Here is a 19335-nt window from a genome sequence, read left to right on the forward strand (position 1 = left end):
GAGAGACGGAGGGAAATCAGAACACACTCTGTGCAGGGGCCAACGGGGGTCTTTGTGATTACACTGTGCATGAACATCCCCTGCAGCCCCATCACACATAATTGTTCCTATTAGTACTGCCATTTCAAGGCAAGTGCAAAACTTATAGCTTATAGAGACAGACACGAGCAACTTGGAGCGAGTTTGTGATTTTAGATAACAATTTCTTGTAGCAAACATTGTTGGGGCTGGATAGTAGCCTAGTGGATAAGGCTACAGCACATGTACCTCTGGCTCTATCCCTTGTCAAGCCTATCAGTCTATTAAATAAAGGTCCAAAAGGTTGTTTTTTTTGACCATTTTCATGTCTTTCTTCTTAAATACTGAACTACTGGGTACAGTTATTTTTTTTTTCGATACCAGTACTTTAACGATACTTGGTTTTCGATACTGATACCTGAACGATACTTTTTCCGATACCAATGCGAAAATATTTCTCATCTAGAACCAGAAAACTTCTAGAAACAGAAAATGTATGATATCGGGTTCCTCTCAAATGTCAAGAAATGGGAGAAAAATGGGGAATAATTTAGGAAAACATGTGGGGAATTTGTGGCAAAAATTAGTTAATTGAAAAAAAAAAATGGGGCAGAAATAGGGAGGAAAAAGGGGAACAAATTGGGAAAAAAATTGGGGGAAAAAATTGGGAAAATAGCGAAGATATTAGTAATAAAAAAATGAGCAAAAATTAAATGTTTACATTTTTGTCTTAAAAATAGGAAAAAAATAATTTAACAATAATTTATTTCAGCTGAAACAACCAATTCACTTCCTTTAACGCCGTCCCTGGACCCTACACAATAAAAACTTTGATCTAAAGATATGCAATTTTTTTCCGTACCTACTTTTTCTTTTCCGATACCACTTGACTCAAGAGGTATTCTCTCTTCCTCCTATGGGCTAACACAACAACATACATGATCATTATAATGTATCTTTTCTACTGATATACACACAAGCCCCTAAGTCATAAATATATTTAATAACAGCAATAGGTCGCCTTCACGTGACATCACACAAGTATTGCGATATGGGACATTATATGACACCTGTACTATATTATTCAAACCTAATCACCTAATATTCAGCTTGTGGATGTCGTCGATTCTCCGCTTTTCGTCATTTGTTCTGGTTATGTGATGTCGTTGTTGCCATGTGCTGATGCCCATTTTCCCTCTGTCACTCTCTCTCTCCTCTGTAGTCTGCACGGTGCGCTGTCAGAAGTTCCTGATCTCGCGGGTCGGGGAGGACTGGATCTTCCTCATCCTTCTGGGGCTGGTCATGGCTCTGGTCAGCTGGGTGGTCGACTTCTGCATCGCCATGTGCCTGCAAGGTCAGCAATGGATATTTGGTTCTTTTCAACACACGCGAATGCCAAATCAACATCAAATCAGATCGAGATGAACCTCAAATTGCAAGATCACATTCCTTGATTATGCGACAACCGAGTCATGCTATTGAAGGGGAAAGGCTACAAAAACAAACAGTATATTACTTACTTTTTCCTTACCCGCCCGCCTTAAAGGAATAGGCCACCGTTTTTACATACTAAGATATGTTCTTACCTCACTTTAGACGTGTTAATATATCCCCGTCTGGTCTTTGTCCGTGCGCTCTGCCAGGCAAACGGAGCACATACGCGGCCTCTCCCACATGTCACATAGCTCCAAAAAAGCTCACGATAGAAGCTACCAAGCTCTTCTACGTGTTCCCTATTTAAATAAAGTTACGTGAAGTGTTTTCATGCGAAGTATATTTACACAGAAATGTAGCATGTCGATTTTATAAGCAAATAAAAAGGGGGACTATATTGTGAGGCGTAATGATACGAGGAGCACAGCGTCCGCGCAGTAACTCCTAAAGACTTCCCCCGCTCACTTCCGTCAATAACCTTTAGGAGTTACTGCGCGGACGTTTTGCTCCTCGTATCATTACGCCTCACAATATAGTCCCCCTCTTTATTTGCTTATAAAATCGACATGTTACATTTCTGTGTAAATATACTTCGCATGAAAACACTTCACGTAACTTTATTTAAATAGGGAACACGTGGAAGAGCTTGGTAGCTTCTATCGTGAGCTTTTTTGGAGCTATGTGACATGTGGGAGAGGATGCGTATGTGCTCCGTTTGCGTGACAGAGCGCACGGACAAAGACCAGACGGGGATATATTAACTCGACTAAAGTGAGGTAAGAGCATATCTCAGTATGTAAAAACGGTGGCCTATTCCTTTAACCAAGTGCCTTTTCTCCAGTTCGCCTTTACACTTATCTAAAGCAAACTGTAGAAAATGTGCTCGGTTCAGGTGGGGGTTACGAGGTTAAAGTCACACTGCGGAAATGATGTGTATGTCATGTGATCAACAAAACCTTCACAAAACCTTGAACGTAAACAAACATTAGCCTTCTTTTGGACTTGTTGGCTGATCATAGTAGCTAACCACTTTACTTTTGGCATAACACTCTGCCATGTCTGCATTTTGATGTCAAAATCCATGCAGTACACCCTGTGGTTGGAGTAATCCCTGTCGCCCCATATGACAGTCTTCAGTGGATGTTAAAGCAGTCATTTGTTTAGCTTAGCGTTAGAATATAATATGACGGCAGGCGTATATATCCCAGCCCTCCAAGTCCACACGGGTTGTTCCTCTTTCACCCGTCCTGAAGCTCTTACCCGCCCGAGGAGCTTCACTCTTCTCGACACAACCGTGTGACGTGTGAGAGACGGGCTGCAGTATTGGGGATAGAACGTGCCGCTCACTTATAGAAGAGGATGTGGCTGTGGTCGTGATGGTGGAGAGGGGGGGAGGGAGGGGGGGGATGGTAGGGGGTGGGGGTCGAGGAGTGGATTTGAAGCGATGGCAGGTGGGTTTAAAGAGAGATGATGTGAACAAGGGATTTATGGGTAAGCTACCTTCAGTGCGAGGAGCCTCCCGGAATGAGAGGTGAGCTGAAACCTTGGGGGACTGACGCTAATACAAATGGATTTCCAGTTGTCGGTTTGTGTGTGTGTGTGCGTGTGTGTGCATGTGTGTGTGTGTGTATGTGTAAGCTTCTCTCAAGGTGAAGCTAACCTCGTAATGTCACTTCTAGTGTGCTTTTAATTTGATACCAGAATTAGTCATAACCCATTATATTGTAAACAGTGCGGAAAATGCCATCACAAGGAAATGGATTTACCTTCTCCTCTATTATGTTACTTCATTGACTAAATAATTATAGCTGTTCCCAAGATCATCTTCTCCTATACATGCAACATTATCAATGCTTCAGGAGAAAGCTGTGTTTAAAACCACAGCAAAATCACCCCCAAAAAAGTACTTCTTTAAAACTGGCTATTACCGGAATAAAATGGTTAAAGCAAATTGAGGGAGACCATGTTGGCAAATGACATTTTAAACTTGCAGATTTCTTTGTCGTAATATGTTGTTGTCTGGCGTGTCCACAGCACAGAAGTGGATGTACGGGGGCTTGGACAGCAACGTCTTCCTGCAGTATCTGGCCTGGGTCACGTACCCCGTGGTCCTCATCACCTTCTCGGCCGGCTTCACCCAAATCCTGGCCCCACAGGCTGTCGGTATGTCAAAGAAATGATGCATTTTCCATTAACGCCTTGTGTAATGTGTTGTTTAGCAATTTGTAACAGTTGCCTCATGATTTGGTGCAAATTATTTCCTAAAGTCAGTCATTTCAACCCTCCTGTTATGTTTATTTGTCATGAACATCAATGTTGTTTCGGGCCATTTTGACCCGGTACATGTTTAATTATCCCAAAAAATCCTAACAAGCAGTGTTATAGTGTGATTCATAACTAACTCCATTACTATTATTTTATCAATTATTATTGAATGGGGTGGTGATTGGGGTGAAAAATGTCCTACACTTACATTTTTGACACCCTTTAACCTCCAGTTTGACTGCTGGGTCAAATTGACCCAAGCAGTATCTATGTAATATAAACATGCAGGGGGTGGTTGCAAATATGTGAGATGAGCCATTTTCATATTAAATGTCGATTACTCTAAATAAGGCAGGCAGAAGAAGTCTCATACTGAAAAAAAACTTTTTTCCTAGATCTTCAAACTTTAAAACGGGTCAATTTGAATTAATATATATATTTTTTTTAATGGAAATTGGAATATGTGAGAGAAGAGGAGTAACACAAAAGTGGTAACTGAGGTGCAGATGTTGAGGAAGATAATAATAATTAAAAAAAGCATTGCACACTCACAGCCGATGTCAAAAAGTGGGTTTATTAAAGATTATGTTTCGGCATAGCCTTCTTCAGATCATTTCTTTTTTTCTATTTGGAACCACAGTGCACTGGAGGAATATGGAATATGCCAATGTATTCAGCTCTGTTCAAGGAGAATAGTAAAACCTTGTGGATACATTATGGTGGCCATTTATCAAGACAGGAGTTAAATAGCAAGTGCAAGCTGAAATATAAAATATATTATTTAGTGGCCGTGTTAGACCTGTTAACCTTTGAAATGATGTGTATTACAATATTAGTCACAAAGCATTCTCCCATTTACACTTTAGATTTGTGGTCCTAAGAACTGCACAAATTACTGTGCTGCTGCTCCACTTTTGCTCGTGCTACTCACTTTGCACATGAGCAAACGTTTGGCAAATGACCCCCTAGGCCACTCTGACATTGTGTTTTGTACTTCTTGGGTCCCCAAAGCTCTTGCATTTCTCCCTGGTGCTGCAGTATTGAATGAGGCACTGACAGAAAACCTGGTCAGGTCCACAAAAGACGAGGCCGCTTTATATTGGGTTTGTCTAACTCAGGTGCAAACACAGCTGCCTCGAGTCATTCAGCTGTGGGTGTAATGTACGCCGTGCTGTCACATTCTGTAACACAGGCAAACGAGACAAGGGAGCTCAGGAGAATCTAAGGATGTGCATCTATCATAGTCACTGAAGCAGCGGTCCTGTCTCATTAAAATACATTGAATCTTTATAATCCTGTCTAACATGATTCAAAAACGCTGAACGGTGAAGAGATGTCAACTAAAACAAAGGCCTGTTCCCAATGAACTCAACCCAAAGCACGCACAATACAAAGTCCTCCATCTATGATGGAGTCCAGACTGGTCCGGACAAACAATTTTCAGTTCTTCGAAGCAGAAGGTTTCCAATATTTATAGTGGACTTGACTGGGTCGTTTGGGTTGAGGATCTTTTCACCTCACCGCTTTAAATTGAAGCTAACTTGCCATAACATCTGATCTACGCAATTTCGACAAATAAAGCGCTTTCCAACGGACTGCAATAAAATGTTGACTGGGAGTTGTCTTTATCTAAACAGGCCAACAGGAAGTTAGCCAAAAGCATTCATTTTACTTTACATTACTGCCCACCCACTTCCCAAAAAAGAGTCAAATGCAGTAATCATACTGATATGCATTCATTTATCATTTATCACTCGTATTTCTTGATGTGTCCCCACAGGGTCCGGTATCCCAGAGATGAAGACCATCCTGAGAGGGGTGGTGCTAAAAGAATACCTCACCTTCAAAACGTTTGTGGCCAAAGTCATCGGCCTCACCTGTGCTCTGGGCAGTGGGATGCCTCTGGGCAAAGAGGTAGGACACTCCGCCGTCCTCTGCCCGCTGTCCTCTGTACAATGTGTGTCTATGCGGTCCGGGTGTGCTGAGGGGGAAAGATGGCGCTGACGCACTTTGTTGAATCAATGGCTCAATCAATATGTGCCTTGTGCTATTAAAGAGGAAGTGGACATGAAGTGGCTCAGCTGGCGGAAGACCGGACAGAGGGGAGTGGCGGGGGGGCACTCTGGGGGATCGGATTTACTTTTATTCATCTCACAGCGGGACAGTTCGCAAAATTACAATGAGGGAGATCCAAACCGCAAGGGAACACGTGGACCACTCTTAAAGGGGACATTTTATTTAGAGCTGCCTTTGAACTGTGGCTTTTCTTAAGCACTTTGATTGCCCATGAAATTGGTTGCACAATAAACAGAACCAGGAGGTCTCACCTGTGCTTTTAAAGCCCATAAACGTCACCGGACCCGAGTTTGCCTCACACAAACTGCATTCATCACAGGACATTTGGGTGGCTTGTACTGTGTCATGTGTTTGCTAGGGTTGATTCCGCCCTCAGCCAGCAGAGGGCACTCCAAGCAAGACATGAGATTAGATGTCGACTGATGTGGGTTTTTCTGAGGCTGATGCTGTTTTTGGGGAATTTTTATTGACCGATGCCGATATGCTCTGCCGATATTTTCGACCAATTTTTTTATTTTATTTTTTTATATCTGATCTATGGAATTCGGGAAAATCCACTGTTGCCAGGGAGATCCGCCATGTTTGTGGCTGTTAGCATACATTTTCCATAGACTGACATAAACTAAAAACAGTATAAAAAGTGAAGAAAAAGGCAGTGGAACAACTTCGTTAGATGTATTTACCAGTAGTGACTCAACAGTTAACACACTGCGGTGTCCAAGTGTTTTAATGTGAACAATAACTCCAGTATTTAACCTTTTTAAAACTTCCATTAGTTTATTATTGCTGCAAATCCCATGATGCTCAGCGATATGACAGCACAATCCTGAACACTGTAATCATGTAAAAGCATGATTTTATTTTATTACTGAAAGGGGCTAGATACAAGTTGGTCATTTTATACTTACTACTGCCACCTAAGGTCTTACGCGTAACTGCAGCTTATATATTAAGCTTGTGCATGACGGCGCTTCGGACCCGAATTAGCACCTTTTTGAGTGATAGTGCAAGATTTTAGAGACAGTTGTGGTGAACAGGTCTGGGCTCATTCTACAACTTAGGCTTACGACATTCCTGGAACGTGTAAGGGGAGGAAAATACATAATTGTAACATTTTTAAACTCCGTATAGTCCCTTTAAGGTGATTCAATAGTTTCTGTCCCAGCCTTGATTAGTTGCCGTTCGCATTAGCATGTTGCCGTTAGCATTAGCATACTTTTGCGTGGCGATCCAAAATATAATTGCGGAGGTTAAAACTTACTCAGGGAGGTTCAAATCAAGCGATTGAACTCCCGAGGTTCTGTGCTTCAAAATGCAGCACGTCCATATTGACTTAGGTTTAGTGAAACTTGTATTTAAAGATCTTGTAGCTAACCAATTTTCATCGCAATGTTTCTCTGTTCCCCTGAGGCATAGGGAGTCACTTTTGGTCCCTGAGATATCAGCTTTTATCGGCGCTAGAATAATCCCCAAATATGGTCCCTCTTCACGAGATGCTTGAAAGGAAAAGCAGTCCTTACTAATCAAGTGTCTATTCCATGCACACAAAGGAGTTCACATTTTAAAACAACAACGCTGAGGTGCCTAAAAGCCACAATTATGGATGATACATATGTCCACTTTATGACTACTCCTTGTATTCATGTTCCTAAAGACTGAGGCATTGCACACACAGGGATGAATAATGGATAAGAGAGTGCCCGCTGGGAGCTCCCCCCTCCTCTTCCGCCTTTTTGCTGCATTAGATGGAATGCGTCCAGTAAAATCTGTACAATAAGCACTGCTGGCTGGCTTCCCCTCTGTGGAGAGATAGATGCGATATGCTGCTTCCCACTAGTCAAGTGCAGAGGGAACATTGAAGTGGCTGATTCGTCGCTGGAATAAGTATGAATGTACGGCGTAGTTACAAGATATAATTGACAACCAGGAACAGGGAGAAGTAATGCTTAGATACTGCTCAACTTTGCTACAGAAAGTGTTGTTTCTGAGAATATTTATTCGCACTTTACTTTACAGCGCAGGAATAAGATGTTGGTAGGGTAGAAGTGGCTTGATAACTTGTAAGAAGAAGAATCAACCATGTTTCTTGGTAATAAGCTCTCTCCATGGTGTGTAAGGGTTATATCAATCATAGAAAACTAACTATCATGACTAGTGTGTGCCCTGTTTCGATGAGGGATTATCATTCCATATTATAATTATTATGTTATTACACTTTTAAAGTGGAAGTCTGTAAGATTGCAAAATTCATTGTCTGCACGTAAGAAAGCTTGTCTTATTGTCTAATCCTGCGAGAATCAGATTTGTTGCTTATAGCAGAAAAGGCAGGGACCGGAAAAAAATGCAAGCCCAGATGGTCAATTATATGCTTTCTAATTGGTGGCTGTATGGTGGCGCAGCGGTTAGTGCTTGTGCTTCACATCTAGAAGGTCCGCATAGGTGTCTGCATAGGTACATCGGTTCCCCCTGCCACTAAAAACATGTACAATAGGCCAGAATGAATGTAATGTGTGAGTGAGTGAGTGGCTGGCGGTGATCGGAGGACCCGATGGCACAGACTGGTAGCCTCGCTTCTGTCAGTCTACCCCAAGGAACAAGCATATCACCACCTAGTATGTAATACTACATTTAGACGTAGACAATCACTTTTAGTACCAAGCTTTTTTTCCATCCTTTTACCATGCTGGATGTCCCAGCAACACTAGTTAGTGCTGATTTGAACTTGCCCCAAGACTTTCTTCAAAACTCTTTTCAACAGAAACAATACATTTCCGACTACAGCAAACCAGCGCCATTGCTTAGCTGTAGTAGGAAAGGAAGAAAAAAGAAGCAGTAGTGACACAAAGTTTTTTTCCCCTTATGCTTTGTCATAATAGCAGTGCCTTTTGATTCCTCGTACTTATTCGACGTCAGCCACATTAGATTCCTGTCTGTCATGTATTTGTTTTTTGTGCTTTGTTGAGTTTGAGCGACTGACTGCACTCATCCATCAATCTCGGTGCAGAGCACGAGCTGTCGGCACACTCTCATCATTATCCGACATCACAGGCCTCTCTACAGTACAGGGCCCTGTTAGAGCTGCTTGTCCTCACGCTTGTCTTACACCATGGTATTCAACATTATATCAAACTGTTGCCGGGTAGAACTGCAAGCACGAAACAATGTGCATATCTTCCACCCCAAATTATCATATTTATCAGCATCAGAGGCTGTGAGAGAGCTGTGGTACTGTATGTCCCTGTGATGAGCGTAGTCCAGCAGGATATCCACATGGCACACAATGGCCTCTGGATTAAGTCATTTGTGCATCTTTTACTCATGCTGCATTCTCTCATTTACCGTATTTTCCGGACTATGGGCCAGATCTTGTGGCGGCGCACGGGGCGGCGCAGGCTCTTGGCGAATTATTTTCCGAGTGGCGGCGCTATATGTGCCATTCACCTCCGCCACCTGTGAGGGGGCGTCACAAGAGGAGGTGACTGCACTGATGGAAACACGGCTGACATTTACTTCCTCGTTTACATTGCGCTGTCTTGCGTTCTTTCTTAAGCCTTAGGCTCTCACAGGTCAAACTAAAAACTTTATTTACCCATCGTGAGCTAAACCATGTTCACGTCTCGAGAGAAAAAGAGCTACAGCGTCCGCTGTGGCGCGGATCGGCCGCGCTTGGCGTGAACGTGAAGCAAAACAAAAGCACATGTTCACCCCCCACTCCCACACAACCACTCTCCTGGACGCGGAGTCGATCTGGTTGGAGGAAAATGTGTGTGTCTCAACCCACTTAAATGCGCTAAGTCTGGAGTGGCAAGATCACAAAGTGCGCCCCGACTGAGCGCAAAATGTCACGCTATCGTCTCCGTTTTGATGCACAATATCGGGCCCCATAAGTTGCTCTGGAGTATAAGACCAAAAAATGCCTTATGAAGAAAAAAACAACAGGCTGAATAGTCATACGGTATGCTAACGTAGCTACACGAAGCATAAACAGCAAACTAAACAGGTGTCTAGTATGTTAACGTCACATAAACAGTTCAGATAACTATAGCATGAAGAACATACCAAACTCTCGATCCCACTCCAAATCACTAAATCCATTGAAATCTTCATCCTCTGTGTCACTTCTGAACAATCGCTGTGGCAGTGACCTGAGCACGGAGGCGTAACTGCACCGTTGACAAGCCTCTCCCGGCAGCACGTTTTTCAAGCTCTCATTTGCGAACTCATCAAACAAAGGGCAATTTATAGTCCGGAAAATACGGAATATGACGATTATTTTCTTGCTTGCACTCACTAGTTGGCACAAGTCTTGACACCCCTTGAGTGTTGTCCAGTCCACAACAGAAATGGCAAAAAAACATCCCCAAAACATCTCACAAAAAAGACTCTTAACTCGAGACACGAGAAAAAAGACTCTTAACTCCTTTAGTTTTTGGAGAGAGGGGCCATGTTTCCCCATTGCTCTGTTCTCCTTTGTTGATGAAATGAGTGATTGTATCTTATTCTATTTTTTTTTTTCAGGGTAAAATGTTCTGCTGCATGGCTTCATTCAAGTTAGAATTGTCTCTCTCTCCAATGATTTAATGTTTTCTTTGTGAGGTTGTGATAGAACTGCATAGGACATGACATGTGCATGATCTGTCAAGTACAATATTTCATCACAACATTTTTGAGTCATACAAATTATGCCACAGAACTGGGGCTGTAGTGTATCACATTAGCCGACGTCCAACTTCTTCTTAAATCATTTCCATGTCATGAATTGCAAATGATTCTCTAAATTACAAAGGGCCAAAGTTGCCGGGTCGTACCGAGAATGAGGACGGGACTCCCGGTGGGGAAGTGCGGTGCGAAGATTAAAATTGGAAGGTGCACAGATGTTTCGATCATCTGCATTTGTTTTTGTCTCTCCCGGCGCACACGGTGAGAATACGAAATGCTGAATACTTTATTATTTCTCAGCCTCTAAGCAAAAACATTGTTGCAGGTACGGCATTCCCAAAAGACGAGATTGCCGGAAGAAATTCTTGCAAATCTGTTTGAGTTTTTTTTTTTTTTTTTTTGTCTCTCACACCGGCCCGAGGCTTCAGCGCTGCAGCAGTCCGCATCGCTCCACTTCCATTATCTACTGTAGCACTTTTTTTTTATTTTTTATTATGCTCTCACTCCTAATCCTGTTAGTTCCACTTCAAACTTTCTGAGTTTTAATAGTCGCACCACGCTCCAGTGCTTTACAATGACAAAAGGGCTCCTGGTTCAAAGTTAAAACAGGTAAAGTTTGATGCGAGAGGAGAAATGTGGGGAAACATCGTGGAAGAGTATGTTTGTGCGGGCTCTCAGTCGTCCGGGAAGTATTTCTCGTAGTGGAGCTTAAACCGTCGGATTGAATTGATTGAGTTCTGGACCTTTCGCTCCTTTCTTCTTCTTCGCTCTTGTGGTCGATATAAGCTTCGCTGCGATCGTGGGCGAGTAGTAAGTGCCTAAAGCTTTGAGCAAATGTGTTTTCAATAAGTTGATTCCAAGCTTTATCCCACTCTCTGGGACCTCTGGGTACCTCACGATTCGATACGATACACGATACATGGCTCGCGATAACGAAAACAATAATTTAGATTTAAATAACCTATGATACATCCCGATTTTTTTTATTATTCAGGATTTACCTTTGTTTTCATCTGCATTGTACCCTTTTTAAAAAAAAGAATAAATCTCCCTGGCTTATGCATTGGAAACAAAGAACAAGAAACCAGAGCCCAAAAGGAATAAATCAACAAATCAATCACAAATCAATCTTACTTCTAACTATTAAAACTATTAGAAGTATGTGACAGTGTTTGGTCCAAGGTAGTGCTTTCGTTCCGACTGAATTCTTGATCATTTTTGGCCTCTATTGACTGAAAGCAGTGGCGCACGACGGCCTCATTAATATGCACAACATCATCAAAAGAATTGATATCAGAATAAAAAGTATCGTATCGTCCCACAGAATATCATGATATATCGCAAAATCGACATATTGTCACACCCCTACTCCCAAGACATTTGGGATCTCTAACCAGTTGCTCTCTAGGCCTTTCTTAGTAGCTCGCCAAAGGCTTTCGATAATTTTATTGAAATATATTGCTTCTAATTCTCCAGGGTGAACTCCTCCAAAGTTGCCTAGTTACACAAAGTGTCTCTGAAGCATAAGTAGCTCTCTGGTGGTTTTGTTATGTAAAAGTAGCTCACCCAGTAAAAAAAAAAAAAAAAAAATGTTGGAGACCCTTGCTTTATTGATTTGTTTTTCAATATATTTCCATAGTGGATCACAATGTTCATTAATGACTGTATTGCGGTTGTAGCTTTTGACTCACCTTAAACCTAACATAAGAAGCGATTGTTTTACTGTTTTCCCCTCAAAATCCAAATCGAAATTCATCATAAAGTGGAATATCAAAACAATGTATCAGGAGCCAATGCGCACACCACCTGATACCCAAAAGATGAATGAATTGCAAATGCCTTTTGTCTCCCACAGGGGCCGTTTGTCCACATTGCCAGTTTGTGCGCCGCTCTCCTCAGCAAGTTCATGTCTTTGTTCGGAGGGATCTACGAGGTAAGTCCGGTTTACTAATCTAATACATGGTCACGATTTAAACTGTGAGTTCATTATTTTAGAAAAGATTTATGAGTTGCTCTCTGAGAAAATCTAAAGTTGTGGATGCTTTGGAGAGTCCTAGAATCAAGTATTTGCACTTTAGGCTTTGGACTGAATGTCGAAATAAGTGCCACATTTTTTGCCTCGTTTGGATTTTAAAAGTAGCTTCAAAAAGTTAACTTGACCAAATTGTTCAAAAACTGTTTGAAAAATTGCTTATGACCTGAAAGCCCCCCAGTCTAAAATTGGTTACATAACAGATTTGAAGCGCAACAGATCTGCTCGAATGTGAGTTTTTAAACCCTCCAGTGGAATTTACAATGTATTTTGGGATTTCTTTTTTTTTTTCCCCCTCACTTTTTATCTCCTTGAATAAATGAAAATGCACGTGTCCACGGTTACATAAGGCTGCGAGCCCATATTGAAATGAATTCCTCCCCATGCCATGTACAGTCAACAAACAAGTGAGAAGTACACGGCTTGATAAATGTTTAAACAGTGTGTATTTGTTAACAAACAAGATCTGGTTCATCTTCAAAACCCCGGCGTGACACAGAAAGATGATGGGATTCAGGAGGGGAAAAAATATGTGTAAAAGCCTAGATGCAGATGGATTTTTTTTTTCTTCTTCTTTCACATATTGTGCGTCTTTTGGGAGGAGTGAGAATGTTTTATGTGCCCCTCTGAAGCTTCCAGAGGGTTCCTAAGGGACGACGGGGTTTGAAGAGGCAGAGATGGTGGAGACTCTGCCCTATGCCTCAATTATGCCATTTAACTCATGCTTATATACATATACATTGACATTATAAAGCAACATTGCACAGAAGTTGATTCAAAAAATAATTACATTTGAAAACACGACACTTACTGTGTATGAGCTATAGGTTTGTTTTCCTGTAGTATAAAAAGTATTAATTAACTATAGCGCAGTGTTTACCAAACAGGCCGCGGTTTTTCAGTAAAAGGTTTGACTTTAAAGGAATAGGCCACTGTTTTTCCATACTGAGATATGTTCTTACCTTAGCTTAGACGAGTTGATGCGTAGCTGTCTGGACTTTACGCCTGCGCTCAGTCACGCAAAAAGACCAAATATGTTGTTTGCATTTAGCCTCTCCTCCTCTCTTCTATGGGGCCAAACGGGTGTGAAGTTAGAAGCGACCAAGCTCTTCCACATTCCCCGTATTTAAGCGGAGACACTACAGGCAAAACAAAATTTTTCAGTTTTCAGGTTTTGGGCCAAATTGGTCTCTGAACATATAAGCTTTCACCCGGAAACAGAAAATACACCTAATCTTCACAATAACATGTTTAAATATTGCGCTGATTCAATGTTCCCCCATAGACTTATATGGGACAATGCAATTTCAAGGCCCTTTTTCTCACAACACATTTTTCTGTCATTGTGGCGACACTATGTCCACGTCAGTAGGACCTAAAGACTTCACATTTTCCAGCCTTGGACTGAACAATATTTGGAAGATTTTTTCAGAGGGATTTTTTATTATTTAATCCCTAGCCCCATTTATTGAGTTTTGAATGTCAAAAAATAAGGCGAAAATTTAATTTGTACAAATTTTTCCACTAAAAAACAGCTTATTTTAAAACTAAACCAGAAGTCCAAATTCCCCTCTGAGAAAGTTTTGGTAACTCATTCATCAATAAAATGAAACCATACATTTGAATGTAGCTCTATCCATTATTCAGATTTCGTCGCCGAAAAAAGGGTAAATTTAGGGCATTTTTAGGCATAAAACACCTTGTTCTTAAATGAAAAGATAAAATGACAGAAAACTTGCCATGTCTTTTTTTCTCACATTTATGCCAGTGATCGACAGCAACAGTTTCAAATTGATATCTGTAAATATACATTTTTTCACTATTCACCTGTGTCTCGCCTTAAATACGGTTACACGATCCAAGTATAGTCACACAAAATTAAACATGTCGATTTTCTAAGTGGATGAAAGAGGGCACTATATTGTGAGGCGTAGTAACACCTTAGGAGCACTTCGACTTCCACTTTATCTCAGTATGGAAAAACGGTGGCCTGTTCCTTTAAACCATGTCATACCGGTCCAAGACATGCCTGCAGTAGAATTTCACAGCATTCACACAGTTTTGAGTAGACATGGGAGTCTCTTCAATACAGTTTTAGTCCTGATAATGCAAAAAATAATAATGAAAGCCACGTCAAGTACCGTAGTATACAAGATCAGCAGCATTAGAGAAAAGACTGAACTGTATCCGATTTAACAGCACATAACCTGATGGAGAGGCATTACATTTTGAATATCATACTCCCTGAATAACTTGTTTTTTTGTGAAATGCTAATAGCCATTCAAGTTAGATCAATTTCGTTGCGATTTTTACTTCCTGGATACACTGGTTCTGGTATTATCTTTACAGGCCTGTGCCACGCGGCTCATTTTTGTTCAGACAACAATTATTTTGCTGCTTGAGCATCCGCCCACTCGCAGGTGTCACAGGGTAATTAGCCGTTTTCACTCTAGTGGGGTTTAATATTATCTCCAAAACCCTTTAAATAAAACAACAACAACAACTTAATTACCTTATTTAGTGTAAACGAAACAGGGCAGCACATTATATGCCAAATTGTCGTGAAAAAACCCCGAGCCGGGTCGTAACTGCCAGTTATGACCTGAAGCGACCAGGTAAACATAGTGTTTTATCCTCCCATTATTATTTAGTTCCCCGTGCTCCTCTTGACTCCGCTCCCCTGTGGCCCTCATTACCTCCATTTTGTACTCTGCGCTCTGTATCTCGCTGCTTTTCTTTTTCTCCCTCCCTCCCCCTGCTTTGCTCCAGTTTAATGCTGAGACTGTGTGTGAAGTGTCCCTCTCCTCTCCATAGACCTCATGCTAATAGGCCAGTGTGGGGCTCAGGGGTTGTTGTTGATGTCCTTGCTTTACAATATATATCTTTTTTTTATTATTATTACAAGATCAGTGTGTATGCCTCATGAAGAAAACCTGGAGTTAAGCAGTTTTATGAAGAAAATCCCAGGGGGTCCGTGGTGTGTTGCAGTAAACACTGTTGGTGGCATTATCAAGCCACATTATATACTGTAATATTATTTCCCTAAAAGGCCACTTGGCTAACTCTGCGCCCCATCCTCCCACGCTGCCTGAAGGACCCGAGCCTTTTCTGGTCCAAGGTAATTTACTTTTGTCTGACTCTGCCCTCTGATGTCTTATTTACTTCATCAAAAAGAAAGGACATACGTTTGAATATGTTCATGAGAAAATGATCATTGATAATCATTGGCTCGGATTGACATCAGCTGCATGCCAAGCATCAAATGGCATTAAATCAATTTCACTCATACTGGCCAATCCCTCATTGAGCTTGTTCATGCACAGTGGCTGACTTATTTGAAATATTAGCTTCTATCTTCATATTTTTGAAGCCACAAAGTAAGGATTCATTCATTTATTCACTATTTTTTCTTGTTTTATTGTCATTATTTTTTTTATTGTTCTCCCCCACACATTATTAAAACATGTTTAAAATTATGTGTATCATTTACTCCGAACATTTAAAGGCCCTGCTATTTCCTTGTTCTAGTTGTAAAATTAAGTTGGTTTTGTCCTTACAGCAGTACTAAGTAACTCATGCCCCTAGAGGCCATAAGTGCCACTGCAGGTGTTGTAGCAAGTTGCGTTTTTTACTCATTAATTGTCCGTGAGAGTAAATACTATACACATCCAATTACACAACAGAGATAAAAAAATCACTCAAACTTGACTGTAAATACTGTTTGAAGTGGCGCGAGCCCGCAGCTAGCCTTGTCCGTTAGCATGTCAGCTTCTTCTTTGGGATTCTATTAGTGTGTATTGGTGGCTCCGGTCCGGAGGCACGCAAGTTGCATTTGAGGTTTTCTGGCCAGAGACACCAGGGGGAGATGAAAGACCCCCCCAGTCATCCCATTAACACTTGTATTACCCCCAGAGGGACTACGAAAAGGATTTATTGAGGTAAACAAGTTACTTAGTATTGCTTTAAAGAGACTAGATGCAAGTTGGTCATTTTCATACTCACTACTGCCACCTCAGGTCTTACACGCAACTGCAGGCTGCTCTTGTTGTTTACAATGTATACTTAACTCATACTTATACTTACTATAAATTCATCCCCAGAAAGAATTGAGGCGTTAGAAATGTGTCAGGGAATTTAGAGATGAGTTTGGATGGAGAGAAAAGGCTGTACAGCAAAGAAAACTTAGGTATCAAGTATTCATTTGAGTGAGGCACTTTTATTTGGAGTAACTTGACTTCACAGATTTGTACTTTTAACAGTATTCAGAATGTTGGCCACGTTGCTTTGTAAAAAAGAATGAGCAGCGTGCATTTTCCGTGCCTTTAACGTCTATGATTTACTCTCTGGATACAATTGTCTTGTGCCTAAATATCTTGAACAACAAACCCTAAAAATGCCTGATGATGATTTAAACTCAAATAGTGCATATTCCCAAAATAAGCAGTTGTGGCGTAATCTTCCTCCAGGTTAATCTGAAGCATGTTTGCAGTGTAAGCCCTTCCCCCCCCCCACCCCCCACCCCGAGTTCTTCTTCTGAAGTCAGATGTTCAAGAATCAAAGTCAAGGCTCTGTCAGTTTGTTAAACCTGGATAAGCTCCTTCCGGTACACCTAATACCTAGCACTAATGCACCTACTTATTAAACTCTATCGCCTTCCATGCTGCCGAAGGAAGCCGCTCTCAGATCAGGTGTCAAGGACTCGGCTTCCCAGAATTCCCCGTTGCTCAGTTGCCCACAGCCACTGCATTTCTCCGATCCTCCTTTGATTAAAGAAGTATTCATTTTTCATGAAGAAACGCTGCATGCTGTCATCTTGTGGATGTTCATTACGGTCTTGTCACATCACCAGAGGCCATAATATTCTTTAGTTTATGAATGTAATAGTCTGTGAGTGTAGTGCGTGTTACCATATCTTTCTCCATCCATCTAAAGAAACGCATGTATGAAATAAGCCCGGCTAGCATCACACAACAGGAAGCAGTTCTAATGTATTTATATGTAACCAAAAGTGTTCTGTGTGTTTCAGAACGAGTCCCGAAACATCGAGATGCTGGCTGCTGCTTGTGCCGTGGGGGTGGGCTGTTGTTTCGCTGCCCCTATAGGAGGTGCGTCAAAGTGCTACGACGTGTTGCCTTTGACTAGTGACGCGTTGTAGCACGTTACTAGTTACATTTTGTTTCGATACCAGTACTTAAACGATACTTGGTTTTTTCGATACCTGATTCCTGAACGATACTCTTTCCGATACTGACATATGTGATGTCTAGAACCAGAAAACAGAACAATGATGTTTGGAAGATCTGCAAATGTATAGTCGGGTTCATCTCCAATATCAAGAAGTGTGTGAAAGATGGGGAATAGTTTGGGAGAAAATGGGACGGGGAAAAGGAAAAACTGAGGAAGAAATTTGGGGGGGGAAATGGAAAAAAAAATTCATATTGGGGCAAAAATAGGACAAAAAATAGTAAAAAAATAAAAATAAAAAAATAAGGGGGGAAAAAAATTCTAAAAAATTATGAAATAGGGAAAAAATGGGGGAAAATAGGAACAATATTAGTAATGAATAATACGGGGGGAGGGCAAAAAATTCATTTATTTGAGCTGAAACAAAAGTCACTTCCTTTAATCCTGTCCCTGGACCAACAGCACTTTAAAGATTTAAAAAAAAAATCTGGTTCTTGCTTTTAGATACCAGTTGAACCTAAACTTCTTTAATGATGCCAAACCAATATCATTTAATGGTACCCGGCCTTATTGTTGACATTATGTTCTGATGTAAAGGTACACTATGTCTAGGAGACTCAATGCAGCTTCTATGCGGCAGGTCATATAATGCACACAAACTATAGATATTGAATTCAGGTCACTCCTATTTATGGCTCAGAGATGTGCACTGTGGACATCGACAGGTACAGTCTGCCCTGATTGTACTGGTCATATCCAGGTTATCTAACGACCAAACTGCTGACCTTCAAAAGGCTTGACAGTAGCAGCTTTGCATTTTCCTACTGGACCTTGTTATATTTACACCTGCACATATTTCCTCTTCTTTTACACAGTCCGTTACCTTGATATGTGATTATATATACATTTGTTTCACAGCATTTAATATAGATTGGCTTCAAAACTTAAAAAATAAATTTTTGTTTATTTAAATAAATAAACATTAAGAGAAACAGCCATGCATGATGCCATAATCGGCCGAAAAACTCTCGCGAAACAGATGATGAGCTTAATGAACGCAAGGAGAGTTACTGACTTTGAAAGGCATCAGAGGAACACTATTTTAGAAAAATGTTTGCATAAAGTGTTTGTTTAATTAGAAAGCTGTTAGTGCTGATTCTCCTTTTTAAGTTAGGGTTTTCTCTGCCATGTTTTTCCCCATAAATCTTAGAGCTTTGGCAGCAAGGCTCGAGTTTCCGGTCAACGCTGTATTCACTGCACTAATGGAAATGTGCATATTGGCATCTGTTTGAACCTTCTTTTAGTTCTTTTGGCTTTCTTTCTGCATTTAAATGTTTATATTTATTTATTTATGTTTAGCTTTTTACGACCTTGGACACTTCCTGCCACCATCGTAGACAGGAAATAATACACTGCCTGACCAGAAAAAAATGTCGCCACTTGGGTTTCACTAACTGTTCTGATCTGGGGCTGCTGCAGTCCGTCAGGTCTAGGTTAAGCAGCAAGAATGATCATCAACATCCTGAATGACCAGGTTATTCCATCTGTGGATTTCTTCTTCCCTGATGGCGCGGGCATGTTCCGAGATGACAATGCCAGGATTCATCAGGCTCGCATTGTGAAAGAACGGTTCAGGAAGCATGGGACATCGTAATCTCGCATGAAT

At 41.1% G+C, this 19335-nt stretch overlaps 1 protein-coding gene across 10 annotated transcripts in view; it reads left to right on the top strand.

Annotated features, from left to right (window-relative positions):
• Positions 1–19335, top strand: part of clcn2c (chloride channel 2c) — a 178433-nt gene that overhangs the window by 81934 nt on the left and 77164 nt on the right. For 5 of the 10 annotated variants that reach the window (XM_079559307.1, XM_079559303.1, XM_079559308.1 and 2 more), the window contains 6 exons: positions 1241–1372; positions 3487–3615; positions 5498–5631; positions 12308–12385; positions 15580–15603; positions 17512–17590. In XM_079559307.1, coding sequence (XP_079415433.1) covers positions 1241–1372; positions 3487–3615; positions 5498–5631; positions 12308–12385; positions 15580–15603; positions 17512–17590 — 576 coding nt within the window. The remainder of the gene's footprint in view (positions 1–1240; positions 1373–3486; positions 3616–5497; positions 5632–12307; positions 12386–15579; positions 15604–17511; positions 17591–19335) is intronic. The other 5 variants (XM_079559305.1, XM_079559309.1, XM_079559311.1 and 2 more) reach the window with 1 other exon arrangement.

The sequence above is a fragment of the Gobius niger genome (assembly GCF_951799975.1).
Source record: "Gobius niger genome assembly, chromosome: 1".
In the NCBI taxonomy this organism is placed as follows: domain Eukaryota; kingdom Metazoa; phylum Chordata; class Actinopteri; order Gobiiformes; family Gobiidae; genus Gobius; species Gobius niger.